Source organism: Euprymna scolopes, chromosome 17 (genome assembly GCF_053919585.1).
Source record: "Euprymna scolopes isolate OS-2025 chromosome 17, ASM5391958v1, whole genome shotgun sequence".
Classification (NCBI taxonomy): Eukaryota; Metazoa; Mollusca; class Cephalopoda; order Sepiida; family Sepiolidae; genus Euprymna; species Euprymna scolopes.
Window position 1 is genome coordinate 99,633,012 of NC_136498.1, and position 21,123 is coordinate 99,654,134.

The 21,123-nt window shown below is 32.5% G+C and overlaps 1 protein-coding gene across 2 annotated transcripts in view; it reads left to right on the top strand.

Annotated features, from left to right (window-relative positions):
* Positions 1-12,875: 12,875 nt before the first annotated feature.
* The window catches only part of LOC145296857 (uncharacterized), a 32,453-nt gene continuing 24,205 nt past the window's right edge, over positions 12,876-21,123 (top strand). The window contains exons 1-2 of one of the 2 annotated variants that reach the window (XM_080142990.1): positions 12,876-13,155; positions 19,664-19,921. In XM_080142990.1, coding sequence (XP_079999116.1) covers positions 13,089-13,155; positions 19,664-19,921 — 325 coding nt within the window. In that variant the 5' untranslated portion in view covers positions 12,876-13,088. Of the gene's footprint in view, positions 13,156-13,463; positions 13,569-19,663; positions 19,922-21,123 lie in introns of those variants that run through there. The other variant, XM_080142991.1, reaches the window with a different exon arrangement.

The following is a 21,123-nucleotide window of genomic DNA, read 5'->3' on the forward strand; positions in this document are numbered from 1 at the left end:
TACTGACTCCAAGTGTCTGAGACATTTCTCTGACACTTTAATGAGGATTTTGCTCAACAATTGCTTGCAATTGTTAGTTGTCAAGACTCTATGCTCGTCCTCTACCTTGTTTATCTTCAAGGCTCTCGTCTCCACTACGGAATTTTTGGAACCACCTTTATACTATGCAATCACTTGTGGAGTCCTCCTCTCATGCTCTGTTTATATTAGCAGAATTTCGGAGGCCAAGGCTACATTTGGGATTATTCATCATTGAGAGTCCTGTATGCTTCCAAAAATTTTTTTGCCTGAAAATAAATAAATGTCAAAATATTAATTAGTATATAACCCTAAAATGAACTACAAATTTTGTGTTAAAATGACTTTTCAAAACACATCATTTTAGGCGGCCATTATTTTTGTAACAACCTAGTAGTATTGTCCTCTAAAGCATCTGAATAGCTTTTTCTCATTTGATTCAAATGTCTCTTTATCTCTCTCCCCCTCTATTTTCTCACCCTTTAATCTTCCTCTCTCTTAATTATTTACGTCATCCGCATTACTTGGTCTAGTAGTCTCTATTAATTTATTGTTTTGATACCTCATTGTAATACAGTATTCCAGTAATTTCTTTTCAAGAACTGCAGGATTATGGAACTCTCTTCCTGTTGACTGCATTCCTTCTACATATAGCCTTGGTCTTTTCAAAACTAAGGCCAATAGGAATCTCTTATTTTTGTGATAATTATCTTTCGTTCTTGTAAGCCAATTACATCAAGTAACTTCATGCCTTGTCTGAAGCGATTTCCATTAGAAAAAAATGTAATGTAGGGCAGAGTAGCTGAGCATGATGTTGTTTTAACAGGCTGTCTTATTTTTGGCTCAGATTAAATAACTTAGGATTTTAAATTGTTGAGTTAATGTTTTATTGAAAATTGGTATTTCACAAAAGCTCATTAATTTTATCGTTTTGAACAAATGTAAGTCATTTTTATTGGTCGAAAAATGTGGAGTTAACATCTTTATGTGAAACGCTGTTTTTCTTCATTTCAAGAGCAAATATAGCACAAAGCTATTGATTTGACTGTGTTGTATCGTGAGGTATGAAAATGGGAATATATAATATATATATTATATATTAGCATTTCAGCCCAGCGTTGTGCTGGTGTTTGGAGGTGTATGTTGAGCAAAAAAACAAAAAAGAAAAAAAGTGGTAGTAGGAAGGTAGGTTCAAACCCATACCACGAAGGAGGAAAAGAACAGGAAAAAACCCTGACGTCTTTGCTGTTATGACCACCGCCAAATCGGAAGTGACATAGGTTTAAATTAAGGTTAGACAATCAAAAAGAGGGGATGACTTTCGAAAATATCGGTGAAAAAAGCGACCCCTCCCTGTAGAAAAGTGCCCAGTTGAGGGTGAAGAAATTAATGTTTTTAGCCAATTTTTCGGTAGAAGGGTCGAGCTTCAAAACGATACTGATCTTGTGAAAATTCGTCGCTTATGTCGAAAGTTTTAGGCAGACATGCAAACATACATACATACATTTATATATTGGTAGTCCAAATTTTCGACCCAAACCGATTAAAAAGCTTGCCCTATCTCTGAATACCCTTTATGTAAAATTTCAAATGCTTAGACCAGAAATTGTCTGAGTAATTTGATAGAGACCGCAGAGGTCAATTTTTTAAAAACTTTGACCCCTATTATGACCCCTTAACATTTATTGTTTTGTGCTCCAATCAAGTTATTAAGTTAGATCCATGTTCAAGGAACTTATATCTAAAATTTCAATTGTTTATACCAAAATTTGGTGGAGGAATTTGGTAGAGTTCTCAACGGTCAAATTGTTGAACTTTGACCCCTTAACAGCCAAATTTCTGGCCGAAAATGGATCACAAAGATTTTCCCAAATCTCAGTACCCTGTATATCAAATTTTGAGTCTGTAGACTAGTGGCCTAGCGACGACTATAATTTAGTCTGGTGACGTCATGAACATCGGTCTGTTGAAATTTGGTCATGTGTCTCATGACTAAACCGGAAGTTGGTTTAAAGTTTTGGAGGGTTAAATAAATTTAAACATGCCACCGAGATGTATAGTTCCAAAATGCCGAGGTAACTACGAAAATGGACCAAAAGTTACTGTGTTTTCGTTTCCCAAAAAAAAAGGAAATAATTTACCAGTAGATTAATGCTATAAAAAGAAAGGATTTTACTCCATCTAAATATAGCAGAGTAAGTGTTAAAATGTTTGAGATATTTAAAAAAAAATTTTTTTTTATTTTTATTTATTTTTTTAGAACATATTTTAAAATAAAAATGAAAGTATGTATATAAAAAATGAATTTTACATGTAATTTAAGTTATGTGCTGAAATAATAAATCATTATTTAGAAACTTATTTAAAATGGAGAGTATGGTGAAAATATTATGTACTTTCACCTAACAATTTAATAAAAGCCATATCATAAAAACGGAATTCCTTGTTTAAATAATTCTAAATAAGAAAAATCATTTATCTTTTTAGTTCAACTATTTTACTGTGCAATATTTATATCAGCGTGAAATAGATTAAACTTTTTTTAAAAGTTTATGACCGTTTTTGTTATCCCAAAAGCTTATTGATAATTATTTGTGGTAAATGTCGTGGCCCTGTAGGTGGCAGAATTTTGGAGAATATACTTCCAAAATAAACTATTAAAATTGTTTAAAAAAATAATAGAAATATTATTTTTTATTTCGAAAAAAGTGTTTACAGAATGCCAGCAATAAAAAAAATAATATTTCTATTATTTTTTAAACAATTTTAATAGTTTATTTTGGAAGTATATTCCATAAAGGAAATAAACAACCCACTTGAAACGGAGAAATTACAAGTTTTGTATATGTTGTTCGCAGTTTTGTGTAAGGGTTGTCAAAAATTCCTCCAAAATTCTGATACTGCTAGTGGCGCTGTAAACGAAAATAACGTTTAAAATTATGGCAAACGAGTAGTTTCTAAGATATGAAGAGATGTTAGTTTTAAAAAATGGGGGATAACTTTTCTATAAAAATTTAACGTAAAATGAGCACCCACTTTATGGCCATCGTTTTATTTTTAGGGTGCTTTCTTTTTAACAAATAAAAGCGTAGAAAAATGAGTATGACCAGCTTTATGTTGGGGGTTGAGAGTCAATGTACAATAAACACAGTTTAACGTAAAATGAGCGCACCCTTTCAAAAAGTGTAAACAGAATTTTTTTGGGGAGAGGGGGTCAACTGTAGGTTCTCATTTTACGTTTAGTTGTGTTCATTCCTACATCAAAGAGGCACTTCGCCTTGTTTGAGGTGAAAATATAATTTTAAAAAAATTGCTCGTTGCCCATGTAAAAAAAAAAATAATTGGCCATAAAGTGGGTGATCGTTTTAGGTTAAATTACCCCCTCTTTTTTTTTAACTAACATCTCTTTATATCTTGGAAACTACTAGTTTGCCAATAATTTTAAACGTTATTTTCGTTTTCAGCACTTCCGAAAACATGTAAAAGTGGTAATTTAAAAGGATTTTTCGAGCGTGGACTAATTCTGCACATTTACCTTATTTTTTTATTTTATCGTTTTTTGTCATGTAATTTTCTTTTTTATTTTTTGTATTAAGTCAAACATGGTACGATTTTCTTTTAAAATATTTCTTTATGCATGTGAACTTCATTTTCGACCCGAAGACATACAGCGAGAGACATCAGCATTTGATGAAAGGACTGAAAGACAATTAGTGTTAAATTAAAAAATCCCTATCTTAAGGATGGTGCTATTCCTCGAATATTACCAAACTGTCCCTCCTATTTATCGTCATCAACCACTTTTAAAGAGTCTCCTAATGCAAAGAAAATGCGTTTAGAAAATTCTGCTCTTAAGCATGCATTATGTGAAAGTGTTGCTGACGAGTTAGAGTTATGGAAACGTAAAACTTTCCATAATATTGATGATTTAGAAAAAAAATTAACGTTTATCGATAAAAATTATTGGACTTTTATTAGGCAAGACAATACCATCATTATATGCCATATAAAGAGATACCCATGCCCCAAAATAAAAATGCCTATGGTGATTGAACCGGACTTGGCCGTTAGAGTATTTTGTAGTGATGTGGAAATGAGTGCTATAGGGAGTATAGAATTCCTAAACATGTAACAGAGGAAAATACTCTGCAAATTTTGATGGAAATCATGAAAAAAATGGACATCGAAGAACAGGAAATGAAAACTTCTAATATAAGTTCTTTATTAAAATTAATCTTATCATTTTTGCTATTAGTGCAAGATAAATCATTTAAATATTTTAATGCCATTAAATTCATATATGAACAAATTAACATAATGACAATGAATAAGGTTAATTATTCGAGTGAAATGATGGTATTTTCTTCCTTATTATATAACTGCTCCCCTAGAGACTGTTAAGAGGCACTAAAAATGAAATTTTACCATGCTATTCAACCATTCGAAGATTAACCTTATCAACTTCTATGAATCCTGTCATTGAACAACACGATAACAATTTTCTCATGTATATTAAAAGTAAGTTCAAGTTACTAATGCAGAATGACATCACAGTATTTTTACTTGTTGATGAAATACATCTCAAACCTTATCTTGATTATAAAGGTGGTAATATTGTTGGCTTAGCTAACAACAGCAATGAACCTGCCACAAGTGCATTTGCTTTTATGCTTAGCAGTGTATTCTCACAATATAAGGATGTTGTGCATATTATGCAACTAAATGTCTTCTAGCTGAGAACTTATTTGACATAATTAAACGTAATAATTGGCTTAGAAGATATAGGGTTTAAGGTATTATCTGTTATAACAGATAATAATGCAATAAATAAAAAAGCTATGTCTTTCTTTTTTAGCCCATCAAAGTTTTCAATTGTATATCCCCATCCAGTTAGAACGTCTAGCCCTCTTTTCTTCTTATTTGACTCAGTGCATATATTAAAATGCATTAGAAACAATTGGCTTGGCCAAAAAGATGAACGTAAATGTATGATGCTCCCAAAGTTTTGTTAACATCCAAAGTGCTCCATTTTCTAGTTTACATAAACTCTATGCCCTAGAATCTCAGTCACTTGTGAAATATTGCTATAAGTTGACTTCAAAAGCTCTTTCCCCGACTACTTTTGAAAGGCAAAATGTTAATTTTTTTTTGCAAATTTTCAACGAATATACTATTCAAGGTTTGCTAACCTTAGGAAAACAGGAATGATTGCCAAATTATGCAGAAATCGTAGAATACATTCAAATATTTTATATTTGGTGGACAATACTGAATGTGAAAACACCATATAAAGGTTGTCGACTTCATAATAAATATGCTAATCCACTTACATTAAATAGTGATAACTATAGTTTCCTAAATGTGTTCTGTGACTGGTTAAAAACTTGAAATAGCATTCCTGGAAGAACTGGTAAGTTAACAAAGGAAACATATACTGCTTTGCACCATACTACTTACACAATTTTAGAATTGACTAAATATTGTATAAATGTACTGAACATGGTGTATATATTACCAGGAAAGTTTCAGACAGATAACCCTGAGGCAAGGTTTGGCCAGTATCAACAACTTAGTGGAGATCAGTATAATATATTGATACGTCAGGTGTATGAATGTGAAAAAAACTCAGAATGTTGTCAGTTTTAAAATTGAGCTTACCAATTAATAATCGAACTATTGAATTGAAAAATTTAAAAGAAACTAACTGGGATGAAATGACAAGGGAGCAAGAGTTACATGCTTATAAATTTAACATAGATGAAACAGAAGATGATGTTAATCAATGCAAGGAAGTACTTCCTGTTATATTATACTTAGCAGGTTATTGCTGTCATACAGTTTTCAAAAAACTGAAATGCAATAGCTGCAAAAATTTAATATCCGGGAGAGAGGCTGTTGAAAACAGCTACTTTAAGGGTATTAACAGAGGTTCTCTGCTATACCCAAATGATATAACTAATAATTTTGTCTTATATAATTATATAGTTATAAACAAACTTACAAAATGCGATTCTTTTTTACATTCGATTCATCAGAGAAAATTAGCCATGTACATAACTTTAAATATTTTGGCTGATAAAAATCGATTATTTCATGTTGACTCTTGTGATGAGGGTCACACTATTCAGCAAATTGAAAAAATGCCGATATGGAGTTCATCGAATTCCCTTATAAACAATTTTTGTCGCAAAGAGAATGATAATATTAGTAAAAAAAAAATATCAGAAAAAGAAAAATTCAAAATTTTAATTAAATTCTACAACAGATTTTTGAAAAGTTTTAATATTCAATGTTTGAAATATTTCTGCCTTAATAACTTTGTTTATACTAACATTTGTTTGAATTTAATTTTTAAATTATTGTTTGTTATTCAGTTAAATAATTGTTCGTTATTTGGTTAAACTAATTTATTGTTTGTTATTCAGTTAAACCAATTTATTGTTTGTTTTTCAGTTAAACTAATTTATTGTTTGTTATTCAGTTAAACCAATTTATTGTTTGTTTTTCAGTGTTGGTTTTTAAAATATTGTTTTTTTGATTTAAAAAATATTTATTGTTCATTTTTATTTATTTCTATTGAATAAACTTCAGTTTCATACAAATCAAATCGTATTCCTTTTCTTTTTAAACTTTTTAACAACTTTTCTCCCTTTCAATTCGTTTTTTATTATTAATATCTTTATTATTAATATTAGATGAGTTTCAGTACAAAGTATCGTGTTTATCTTTTTTAATCCAATTTTGAAGTTTTCTAACGCTTTCTGTAAAAAATGTCTGCTCATTATCGACATGGCGATGACGTCATTTTTCAGCTGACAGGCCATCTATGACGATGGTCACGGTAGACTTCAAATTGACAGAGTTATTGTGTAGGGAAATGTACACAGACAGACAGATATACACCCCCACACAGACAGACAGACAGACAGACAGACAGACAGACACTTTCACTTTTATATATACTAGCATTTCAGCTTATTATCAAAACACTTTATGTGCATAACATTGCCACTAATTCAAATATCGGTCACTTACCTCTCTATTCAGGACATCCAACGTTGCCCGGACATAATATAATAACTGTTTTTTTTGTTGCTTTTTTTTACTTATTGCTCTATTTCTATCTATATTATCTATAAGCATATATATTTTTTCAAAGTTATATATAATCTAATCTAATATATATATATATATATATATATATATATATATATATATATATATATATATAGTAATTTATAAAATATATATGGCGATTAAGCTACACTGAATATTCGGCATTTCATCCACTCTAGGATTCCTCAGGCTTATGCGCGAATTCTGTGTTTTTTTTTATCGTTTTTATATGGTCCTCTTCTATTGAGGATTTAGTTAGCCAATCAGCTTCCTAGTATCCACCGCACCCCTTCCTATCAGCCAATGGGCATGCATTTTATCGGACAAAGGATCTGTTTTAAAATTAGGTTAGTGTTTTTTTTTATTGTTAGTTTATATATAAATATATATATGTGTACATACATATATGCACATATGATGATTGAAACGTCTTGTCAGACGAGTGCCACTCCCTCAGACATTTAAAATCCATGAGCCCAAATGTCTGAGGGAGTATCTATACAAATATGATGTTACAAAGTCTTAGCTTTGTACGACAGCTAAGTCTCTCTCTTGGTTCAAAATGTTGAAATCCAGCAACAAGCAAGAGCAAGATAGCCATAAATAAATTAAACTGCAGACCAGCTTAATGCGGGTACTGGTCTTCCGCTTTATGGTTTTTTAAATCAGAGATTTGCTTCTCCTAGAAAGGTTGCCTTCACCACGGCTTACGGGAGCCCTCTCTACCCCAATACACATATACACGGTGCTAGTTGGCCGTTTACCCAGAAAAAGAGTTCATCCGCCCTTTGGAAGGTCTTGTTTTTAATCCTTCAGGGAGACTAGCTGCCCTCCTCACCAAACAAGTCTGGTGGGGGAACCAGTTTAATCGCTGGTGACTCGACCAGGAGGCAGGTAGTACTGGGTTACATGGTACCAGTAGCATATGACATGACCTGACATAATATATATATACATATATATATATATATATATACACATACATAGATGTGTGATCGTTTATGTATATTCATGTTTATTTAATTAATTTATTTGTTTATTTTCTATTGTTTTTGTTAGTTTTAAAACTATTTTGTATCACTATCCTAGAGTAAATTTTATTTTGTGAACACAGTTATTTGCTATTTCTCTTCTACAGTTTAATAGATGTTGGGGTTCTTTAAAGTACAGGATAGCAAATTTTTCATGAAAGCATAATCTACATGGGTCGTCTAGGTCCCTACACGTGGTAGCTTGTCTTATTATTTTCCATTCGACTACCGGCGAATGTCCACTTTCTTTGAGTTCCCAGTATTTATTCGCTAGTGTTGTTTTTATACGGTGTTTTTTTATTGTTGAATGTACTTTTGTGGTCATAGTATCAGGTTTCGAAATCTAAGGAAGTCATGCCTACGTAATATTTCTTGTTATTCGGGTTTTCTTTCGCAAATATTGTTGCCTGATAAACTACGCTTTTAGTTAGACATTTATTTTGAACTGAGCAAAGTGTGTGGTGTCTACAGTTGCATTTATCTTGTTCGTTATTAATATTTTTATTTGTAGTATTGTTGTTCTTGTCCGGGGTTGGTTTATTATTATTATTATTTCTGCTGGAAGGGGTGCGGTGGATACTAGAAAGCTGATTGGCTAACTAAATCCTCAATAGAAGAGGACCATATAAAAACGATAAACAACCACAGAATTCGCGCATAAGCCTGAGGAATCCTAGAGTGGATGAAACGCCGAATATTCAGTGTAGCTTAATCGCCATATATATTTTATAAATTACTAACTAGCTCTACCTACGTATTGATCACTTTTGAACTAAATACTTAAAGTTTACGCATAAATCTATACTTTCGTATATTAATTTCATGTGAGTAAATGAAGTAGTTATATACTAATATACTTATATACTAATGAAGATTTGATATCGGTCAAAAGTTGAAACTAGACTATTATTTCTTTTATCAATGAAGATTTGATATTTGTCTGTCTGAAGTCAAAACTATACTACTACTTCTACTTATAATAAAGATTTGATATCTGTCTGTCTGAAACATAAATCGTACTATTACTTCTACTAATAAAGATTTGATATCTGTCTGTCTGAAGTCAAAACTATGCGATTATTTCTATTAATTGTACTATTTTATTATCTTTTAACGATCAATTAAGTTTCCTATAATGTGTCAGATTAAAGAAGGGGTAGTATAGTATCTTTTTTTGTTGTCATGTAACCATCTTCCTAGGCATTATCTCATTCTTGAATGGGGTCGTATAGTATCTGTTCAGTTGTCATTATATCATCCTTCCAGGCATTACCCTCTTCTTTATAGTGGGGGTAAGTGTAGTATTTTTTTTTTAGGATATCATCCGACAAGGAATTGCACCCTCCTTTAGGAGGACAATGTAGTATCTTTCCTGTTATCGTGAAACTATCCTCCTAGGCATTACCTCACCCTTTTGTTTTTAGTGTTGCATATTTTTGTTAACTATGGAAATACTTCCTCTTTTTCTGAGAGAATTGGTGTGGTGGTATCTGTTTTGCTATTATGGAACCATCCTCCCAGGCATTATTTGCCGTTTGTGGAGGAGAAGGTAGCGTTTGTCAAGAAACTGACCCAAAAAAAGAATTTGCTAGCAATTGTAAATGTCATCTGCTGAACATGAAATGTACAAATTGTAATTTCTAATCGCAATAACATTTAAGAAAAGATAACAAAATATCTTTCAGTTATCAAAAATTATAATATCCAATTTTTGGCCAGTCTTTTAAATGCTTTATTTTGTATAATTTACATAACAAAACTATTTTTGCCTTACAATTGCATGAATAATTTTTTTCGATAATATTTTAAACAGAATATGCTATTTGCTAAATGTTTAAATAATTTACTAAGTTTTCTATTTATTTGCCTCTCTTCCATAAAATAATAAAAAAAACTATCTTCTTAGAATAAATCTTACTGCAGTTATTGTGAACTTTGCTGTGGTAATCATGCACAAATATGTGAATCACATTTTGATATTCATGTTGTAATTTTGTTCCTCCAGAAATATGAGACATATTTGTAAACTAATGAAATTTTTCTAAACATATAAGTGTATACTTCTCTTGTAATAAATATTGAACTGCATATTTTGCAAAGGGAGCAATGTTTATTTTAATTGAATTTTTATAAATGTTCTTTAAGAATTTAAGTAAAATGTTTTTTTGTTTTTTTCCTTTTTTATTCCCCCTTTAAACAATTTGAATACCAACCACCTGATTTTTTATTGGCTGGAAGTCAAAGTAAGTAAATGAAAACTAAAACAAAATTTGTTAAAGCAAAAAAAATGTTGGAGACGGAACTCTTTTAGCTGCTATATTAATTTTACTTTTTATCTTTTTAAATTCAAATGTTAATAACTACATTTTATATGAGTATTTAATTTATATTTTTATTTTCTGATTGTTTTATTTAATAATAACGTTTCTCGTCCATAAATGTTTATTTTATCTACCTAGTTTATTGCATAAATAGATTAGGCAATTATATTCATTTTCAGTTCTTGAGAGGGGAATCTATCACCATGTTTTCCCTTAAACATGCCAATTGGACTTTTATTAAGTACAATACTTAATAGAATTTTTTTTTTCTAATGGAGAGTAGAGAACGCATTGTGGATGTGTTATGGGCAACTCCCGTTACTCTTGCTTCTCTTTATTTGTCCCTTAGTCCTCATTTTGTAATGAGTGATTTTTCTGACAAAGGGAGAAGAAAAAGCTATAGTCTAGGTTGGCAGTATTTTGCGCCAACAGTCACCAGAGATGTCGGAAATTTTTTGTTTCTATGTCTATCCTTGTAGCCATGTCACTAGAGGTAAACATTTTATCTGGGCTGACATTATCCGCCTGATAGTCAGGGATCCGAACCTTGGATTAACCACTAAGGAGGCTGTCCTATCAGCAGGTGCAAAGTACTGGGGCTGCTGTATTGCCATTTGGTGAATGGATTTCCAGTGTCAACAGATTAAAAGTGACGATAACAGCTTCAAATAGAAGATTCATATGAGTCAGCAGAGGGTCTGATTCGGGAGTCAGTAAGAGCAGTCTGATTGGCTGAGAATATGGATTGGCAGACTTTTCGTGGAGATAACAAGATAGAAATAAATGGCGGCTGAAACCATAGCGAAATGGAGACCCCCACCCTCCTTCTAAGGATGGGAAACGATAATGCGACTTTGACCATGGAAAATCATGGTGACTGAATAAAACTCATTTGTACAGAAAGAAATGAGATTTGCGTCTGTTGCTATGACTATAGAGAGAGCTTTTGTCCCAGATGTGATGAACGGTGGACAAGAAACCACTCGAGAATATGGGCAAGGGGCATGAGAGTAGGATATAAAAAGTACATTCGGTTAAGTTTTTATAACACCCTCCGAATGGTTGATGTGCCATAATTTCGAACATTGATGCAATGCAATGTTAACCAACAATAATACGTGTCAGGCAAATTTTGTTGGATCGCAGCACGCAGAAGTGTTGCATTCCTGTATTTGTTTTACAACTATTTCCACAGAATGTGCTTCCATTAACTTTCTGCACGTGTACCCCTTCAACGTAAATAACCAGTGTCCGGAAAATTAGGCAATGGAAAATTAGGAAATTTTAGCAAGGTAGGAAAATTAGGTAACAACAGTAAATATTTTAAAATATATTTTTTAGGTACTTGTACAGTTCAATCAAGACATTAAAAAAAGGAAAATATCGAAAAAAGGTTATATTGTATGCATCCGTTTTGAACTGAAGATCTCCGGAAAAAAATTTCACTTAATTTGATTTTTTTTACAGCGGAAAAACACGTTTTTATGAGAGCGCGTTAAAGGCAGATATCTTGTTTTTCTTTAAATTTTTGTTTGGAGTTTATAAATGCCACGGGGAGATAACTCCATGTAAAGTGCCGACAGTCCTTCCCCATCTTTAATAACTAGCTTTTCTTCTTAAGAATCGAACCTTTTGCTCGGTATCATAAATTGTTTTTTCGCTGTAAAACAAAAACTACTTGATGAAATTAAGTGAATTTTTTGTTTGGAGAACTTCATTCCATAACAGATACGTACAATTTAAACTTTTTTTCGATATTTTCATTTTTTAATGTCTTGATTAAACTGTACAAGTACCATTTTTTAAAAATATAATTTTTTCGAGGGAGGGAGGAGGGCTTGTCTATTTTTAAAACTATATCTCTCTCAAGAACGGTCCTAAAATCTATTTTCAATCAATGTTTATTGATAATTGCCTATTTACCGTTATCTAATTTTTCAAAATTATCGATTTTTAAAATCGTATTTCCACGTTTAATTAAAGTTTTATTATATATATTTTTTTATTCAATTGTAATGTTAAAGTACAGAATCGGTACAAAACACCCTCCCCATGTTAAGAATGGCTTTTTAAATAATAACATTATTTCAGCACGGATCGCTCTCTGCATGAGTACCCAAAATTCAAATACGCACAACGCACAACGCACCCAACTAACAGCAAAATTTCACCACTTTATTGTAGAGGCCCCTAGATGCCGGGAAGACTCTAATAGTTTCTTTTCTTGTACCTTTGATGGGATTCTTTCTCCGCTTCCTGTTTCTATCACCGTACCAACATACATAAATTTAAAAAAATGTCATGTAAACAAACATATTACTGCCCAACTTCTCTTCACCCCCCCCACCATAAAACAAACAACAACAACTAAAAAAAAGACAAACTAACCGGAAACAAGAGTTGCCTACCTTGTCCCACAGGTGTTTCAACAACAGGTAACCCAATTAAAGTAAAAAAAATAAAAAATAAAAAAATAAATAAATAAACAAACATGTCCCGCTTTTTTGGGTCCGTCAGCTTCCTGCTTACCTTTTAACAATTATTGGGATTAATTTAACCTGTTATTAATTTATTTTAATCAATTATAATCAAATCTGACACAATGGAAGGCCGAGCCACTTTTGTCAGTCTATTCACGATATTGATGCTAGCAATCAATTCCACTAAAGGTGAGTCACTTGTGTTTGATGATTACCTATTTGAAAACAACATTAAAAAACATTAAAACGTTAATCGTGATGTTTGGTTTTTATTTATTTTCCGAAATAATAACAATCTCGTGGAAAATTTAAAATTGATTTGTGTATACTGTTTTTTTGTTTGTTTTTTTTTTTAAATTTATTTTTTTAAGTAAATCAAAATAAGAAAAATACTTTATTCTTTTGTTGTTTTCTTTTAAATTTAAAAATGTTATAATGACTAGAGTTGAAAATTTGTGGACATTTAAAAAAAAAAAATGGATCATTGGCCTAGTTGTCCCAATGTCCCACTGAAGATTTACCTGCAAAGAATTGCTTTTTAAGGATATTACCCTCAACTTGCTTATATTAAGAACGGCTTTTGGAATAAACATCCTTTGCAGGTAAGTCTTCAGTCGGACAACCAGGCTACATTTACCTAAAAAGGTATTTATCTTGTGTCGACTTGGTCATAATTTAGAGAAAAATATACTCTTAAATTATTAAAAATATAATCATCTCAAAAAAAGAAAAAAGGAAAAACTATGTGAAAAAAAATAAATCTATTACAAAGCAAGATAAGTTACCCCTCTCTCTACCTACATGGATAAGTTTTTTTTTTGTTTTTTTTTGTGTTTTAACTTATTTTAGATTGTGTATTTACTTTGAAACAAAAGTAGTGTAAAGTACGAGTTTTTTTAATGACGGTTTCGTTACAGCCATTTAGACCCTCGATAATCGCTTAAAAATCGAAAATTGAACAAAATACTGGTAGAAACTCATCAAATTTATTTACTGGTAGAAACTCATCAAATTTATTTGAGTTTCTACCAGTATTTTGTTTAATTTTCGATTTTTAAGCGATTATCGAGTGTCTTAATGGCTGTAACGAAACCGTCATTAAAAAAAAAGGTAAAACTATACAAACACCGTGACAGCGAATTACCCCTACCCCTAACCCTAACCCTAACCCTAAACCTAACCCTAACCCCAACCCTAACCCTAACCCTAAACCCTAACCCTAACCCTAATCCTAACCCTAATCCTAACCCTAACCCTAACGCTGTCACGGTGTTTGTATAATAATACCAAAAAAAAACTCGTACTTTACACTACTTTTGTTTTAAAGTAAATACACCCTTGTGAAAAATGTAATGTTTCCACCAGTATTTTATCCCGACATAAATTTGTGATCTATTTGCGCCCAAAAAATAATATTTAAAAGAAGTTATAAGTCTTGCGAGTTCCGTAAATATCGTACCTGAGGAAAGTAGCCATTTTGTTTAGACAGTAGTCGCGTAAAATAAAAAAGGGCTGTTTGCCTCAGATCCGATATTTACGAAACTTGCAAGGCCTATAGCCTATATTATGCAGAACACGAACCTATTTTTTTTTTCAGATAAGATTTTCTAAGTTAAATTGACGCTATCTTTGGTTTATCAAATTGTCAGGCGAAAAAGTACAGATTAGTTAAAAAAGCCCCCCCCCCTGTTATAAATGTTTTTCTAAATAATAACATTATTCCAATGCAGATTGCAGCACCGTCTGTAAACTGCCCAAATAAATACCAATATTTATTGAATTATTGGCACTTCTGCATAACAGTGCCATGATGAGGCGAATGTGTGCATTTTAGTTTCAAGAACGGTCGATAGAGGGTGTGTGTCAGTCGAACAGGGGTCGATAAATCCTATCACTCATAAAAAAAATAAATAATAATATTAAAAATTTCTATAAATAAATAAATGAAAACTTCTGTATTAAAATTATATTCTGCTCTATTGACAAAACAAAAATTATATTTTGATATATTTTTATACAATCTTACTGTGTAATATATATATATATATATATATATACATATATATATATATATATATATATATATATTCTTAAACCTCTATAAATGTTTCATGTTTTTAAAATTATATTTTGCTACATTTTGCTAAAAATTATATTTTTATGTATTTTTATACAATTTTATTGGGGGGGGGAAACAAAAACAACAAAATAATTATATCTTGTTACATTTTATACAACTGAACAAGAAAAAAAAACCATAATTCTCAAAGCAATCTAGCATTTTTAACATATTTATTTTTATTTTCAGTTATGAATCGCTCATTCAAAAGAAATAATATTAAAACATTAAAATTGTATTTTTTATACAATAAATGTTTAGCTTTTCCTATATTTTTGCGTTCTCGGAGACACTTGTTTATATTTGAGGTTCATAGAACGGCCGGTAGAGGACATTTCTCATTCAAAGAACGGGTCGATAACTTGTCTCATCCGCCTCATGACACTGTCATGCAGAAGTGCCGAATTATTTTACGCGAATAGGCCATAAATGTAGGTAATTGTCTTTTGACTAATTTCCCAATGTTATTTTCTTAAAAATGATTTATGTCGATAATAGTGGATTGATTACCAAGTCCCTTCCGCCCAGCCAACACTGGATAAATGGGCACATGTGATGTTAAGAAATGCATGGAAAGTTTACAGTTTTTTTTTTTTTCTTATATATAAACAAATAAAATGGGAGTGTATTATGAACAATTGCCGTAAAAATGAAAACATCGATAAAAGCTAAACCAATTATAATTTGAGCTAGAAGAATGACTATTAACTTCACCTATTCTGTCCTCGGTCAGTGGAGGAGAAATCCATCATGACTGAGACAATTTTTGTTCCTATCCAGAGTGCCCCTTTTTGGGGAGCTGGATTTTCCCCACATTATAAACCAACCTTGTGTCTAACTCTGCTCTTGTAGGGAGGCAAGTAAACAGAAACAATAAGAATACAGGTGCTAGTGCACTTATTGATCCGCGCTATTTTTTAAATACCATTTTCAAGTTTAATTAAAGTTTTATGATATCTGTTATTATTAAATTGTAAGATTAAAGTACAGAATAGGTACAAAACACCCTGGCTTTCTAAATAATAACGTTATTATTTCAGCACAGACCAATAAGTGCACTACTAGTGCACTGCACTAGTGCCAGAATACGATATCACGGCAATCTTGACAATATAACTATTACATGAAATACATATTAGTTAATCTTAAGTATTGTTTTAAATTAATGAAGTAAAAATAGTGCTTGTCCAGAATTCAACCTATATAAAAAAAAAACAAAAAAAAAACAAAGAAGAAAGAAAAAATCTGTGTGATGTACGTACTCATAACAGAAATAAAATATTGTATCCCAAAAATCATGTAAATTGATCAGTTTTATTTTTAAATAAGAAAATCCAATTTTTTGGCTAAATGAACAGCAACAATATCATGACACCATTTTGTAAATCAGGCTGAAAATAAGGAGAGAATTCCAAATAATTCAAACTTGCAAAATTTTAAAACGCTATTCTTAACATGGGAACTTCGAAAAAAAACTCAAATTCGTTTAATAAGGATTTTGTTTAATAAAACTACTTGATCAATTTATGTGATTTTTGGAATATGAAAAGTCCCGATGTAAACACAAATCAGCCGTTTTTTCTAAAAAAGATTGATTTGATTGTTGTTACATTTAAAGTGAAATGCAATATAGTTGACACAAAAAGGAATATTGAAAAAACAAATAAACAAATTTGTACCATGATAGGTGCTGACCCGATAGCTAAAAAAAAGCTCTTCCTTAACCCTAACACTAAACCTAAATCCTAATCGCAATATGAAAAATAAATAAATAAAACAAAAACAGAAAAGGCGAGTGTAACAGAATAGTTAAGTCAATTTATAGATTACAAAATCCTTAATTTTTGCCTAAACCTGCCTGCGCAAGCCTTTCCTAGTCTCACACAAAAAACACGTTCACATTTCAAGCTATATTACTTGTCATATACATATGCGCACACAAACATACGCGTCCACGTCCACTCACGTACATATATTCACGTTCGTGCACATACATTCACGTATATACACACACGCTAACGTACACACATGTACTCACATACACGCACGCATGGACAACGTCACTTCCCCTTTCAAAGGAAATCCACACATGCACAAAAGACCACCGGAAACAAGTATAAAAGAAAGAGCAATAAGCAGCATCTTCCTTTTTCCAACCTGCTTTCTGAGGTGGTTGCTCGGCGCACCAGCCACCGCCGTTTCGGCAGGCACGCGCATGCGCGTACCTCACACCACTTGCTACTATGTGGGACAAAAAGCTATCAGACCGTACGTACACTTATACACTTTCTATCTCCATAACCTGGATTGACTTTCTCACTCTATCTCCCCTTCAGTTTTGATCCATCAACACAGACATGTGCCTGACTCTCTACTGAGCTTAACCTTCTCTTTCTACAGGCCGGCTTGCCACTTTGCGTTTCTCTATTGCATTCCCCATTTTCTTCCAAGCGCGTAGTCGTCAACGGCCGAATGAACACATGTACACCCAAGACTTTCACTTCTCAACAGAAAATAAACGGCATGTTTATTTTATTCCAGCATTTTAGTTCTTTGTTTCCTTCATTCAATTCGTTTCATTATTTTTTCTTGTAGCGAGTTAGGGTATTTTTCTCCTGGACTGCAACATGCCTCCCCCAAATTTTAATCTGTAAAGCTTATCTTAAAAATACTGTATTTTAAAGCAATCTCAGACAATTTCTGAATCAAAGACCAAATCTGAGCAATGAAAAGAGATGACTGTCAGAATTTTTGCGTCGATGTTTAGACAAATCAAATGCATAAACGTGTTTGTACGCGTATCGTCTGCGCATACATTATCCTTAATAAAAACAAATAATTATATTTTGAACCAATCAGAGAACATTCTGAAGTAATTCGAATTGGTCTTTGTCTGTCTAAACCTTTTAAAAGGGCCAGATTTTCTTTCAATAAACCAGTGAAACTCAGTTGACCCGAGTCTATGGGCCAATGTCGTTGAATGCCATATTCTGTGCGCCCATCTTTGCAATATCTCTCTCCACTCACGCACACACTAACATTAACGAACACACAGACACAACTCATGGACTTATTATTGTCTGGCAATTTATATAAATTTTATTTATTGAAATACTATACAATTACAATCTTTTGCACTGAACTCCAAATGTAATACAAAACAAATGAACATTAACTCTTATAAACAACTTTCATTGAATTATAATTTATTTTGTTGAGCAAAGAAGTTTGGTATACGATTTTCCTGACCCCTGAAACTCATGGCTCTTAATTAATCATTCAAGACTTCCTCTAATGTCTCAGCTAATGAACCCCTTTGTTTTTATAAAAACTATACAAATATTCACAAACATTTTATCTTTTCCTGTTGCTGTAAACTTTCCATTTTAAACGTATATAAATTAATTCATCATTTTGTTTTGTTTACCGTATGATAATGTTTCCCGTTTTTCTCACATTTGATTATAAACTCTGAATTTTCACTGAAAATATTTCTCTGAATCCATCCCATCCCAAAAGTATCTCCGTCCTTACACAGCACCCTAAAGTAAAAACCCCCAAACTGCAGGGCAGAGAAAGTAAAGTAGAGAAAGAAAAAGGGTAGCAATTAAAATCATTTGCTTTTTAGTGTTCATCAGAATCTCATTTCAATGTAAAAGTCCACCAATAAAAGAAGTGAAAAAGAAAAAAGAGTAAACTAAACGAGCAAAGAAAGAAACGTTGTAGCTTATTGTTTTGACTCTTGAGTATATATATATGACACAGTTAGATACAGTTAATCAATCGAGAACCACATCACTCTATCTAAAAACATATAGGATATTAATTGATATATACTCGAGAGTCAAAATAATGAAAACAATATTCTCTTGTCATAGCTCTAGGTCACAGCCTGGGCCTTTTTGGCCTGAGGCAAAGATGTTCTGGCAGTTTTGCTATTTTTTTGGACCCTCCAGAGTGCCCCCTTGGGGAAGCTGGTTTTCCCGCTCCACATTAAAAAACGACCTTTGCCTAATTTGCTCAGTGGGGAAGCAAATAAATACAATCTCTAGTAATAATGGTTTAATGTTTGGTTTCAACATAATATTTTTAATAGTATCTTAAAACCAGTTTGATTCTTTCTTATATTTTATTTTACTTCCATCAAAGTTCTCAGAAATGATGGGGACCCTCCCTGGGGCTAACACTTGATCTCTATATGAGATACATAGATATTCGAATGTTCCAGCAAATGTCTCAATGCGCCACGGGTCCTGCTGTCCAGATTCCCGAGTTTGACAAGATACACCTGAAGAAGATTGGAGGTCACATCAAACACGTGGCGCAATTGCAAAAGTGATATTCTCCTGAAAGTTGAAGGTTTTAAATTCTCAGTATGAGCAACCGAAAAGTACAACTGCGAATTATTTAGAACCTCCATCCAGTCATAGCTGACGGAACGAGAGCAAGCTTCCTACTTATTATGCTTATTTGTTTTGTGCTGCACATCGATTTCTAATCTACCACCCATTTATCCAGTTTCGCACATTGTTTTTCTCTATGCCTATTAATCTTTCCTATTTGTTTTCTCTTTTTTAGCGGACTATTTTGTTCAAACAGAAGACTGTTCTGAGGATCTTAAACTAACGCAATACTACATGAAAACCAACAATGAAGAACGTATAATGTCAAAAGCAAAGGGATCAAATGATTACTATTATTACAAACTGAATTGCGATAATGCCCTCACGCTGATTGGTAAAAATGATTACCAATTTGATGTCGAAATATTGCTAATAGATCTGCCACAACCAACAGATCAAGGAATTTGTATGGATTATTTAAAAATCTATGATGGTGAGTGTCATTTTAAAAGAAGCTTTTGCTTTAAAAGTTATTTTTGTGCTTTAAACTTTTAGATCAGTTAAGTTACAAGGATCTCACAAAATAAGCAAAATGAAAGGGATGCCTTCTGGTTGAATCTATTAAACTTTAACTCGTGTAAATAAACAGATAAGCAAACCGCATTGTTAGGTTTTTCATCACAAGGTCAATTTTTAATGTAAGGAAATAATTTATTTCAAAAAAGGGATGTTGAGATATATTACATATTTATTTTTTATAATCTCGTGTGCAGTGTTTTGTTGGCTAAAATACAAAGCGAAAGTGTGTTACAGATTCAGATATTCTATATATCAAATTTTAACTGGTCTTGGATATGACCTTTTTTTTTTTTTATACGGTCGTCACCACTTATCAAGGCCCGGAAGCTACTCAGGGATAAGGGTTATTGCAAGTACAATACGTTAGTGTGGAGATTTGATGAAGTGTTTACTTAAGGGGGCGGTTCATTAGGAATTTGTTAACGTTGGACTTGAAGACATCCAAGTTGTAGTCAGGTGGGAAGCAGACGTGCAGTTCTAAGAAAGAAGCTTTGTTCATCAAATCCACGTTTTGATTTAGGCACAGATAAAGAGTGGGGGAAATTTTTCACAGTAGATTCAGCTAGACGGGTGTTTTTCGTGAAAGATTGGCGCGGGGGGGGACCAGAGATTGGAGTTCAGACGAGTACCTGCCATGGAAATAATGATAAAACAAGGATAGGCTCGCAACGTCTCTTCTGTGGGAGAGAGGTTGCAGGGTAGAGAAAAGGGCATCCCCCACTAAGCCACGAAGTCTATTTTGTACTCTGTCAAGGCAGGATAGGCTGTTTTTAGCAGCTCCTGCCCAGATATGGCAACAGTATTCCATCCTTGGACGTACTTGGCTTTTATATAGATAGAGAATTGCATCAGTAGTGAGATATCTTTTGGAGCGGTAGAAGGATCCCACCATCTTTCCAGCGACCTTAGCAACAGACTTGATGTACGTGTTCCATTTCAGATCAGGAGTAAAGGTCAAACCCAGAAGCTTGTCAAAACACGGGGCCTCTCCCAGACGAGAGCCATCCATCCCAATTGATGCCAGATGGGGATCAGAGCGTTGATGATGTAAGGATAGGAGTTTGGTTTTAGATGCATTAAAAGTAACCAGCCACGTCTTCCCCCACTGAACCACGC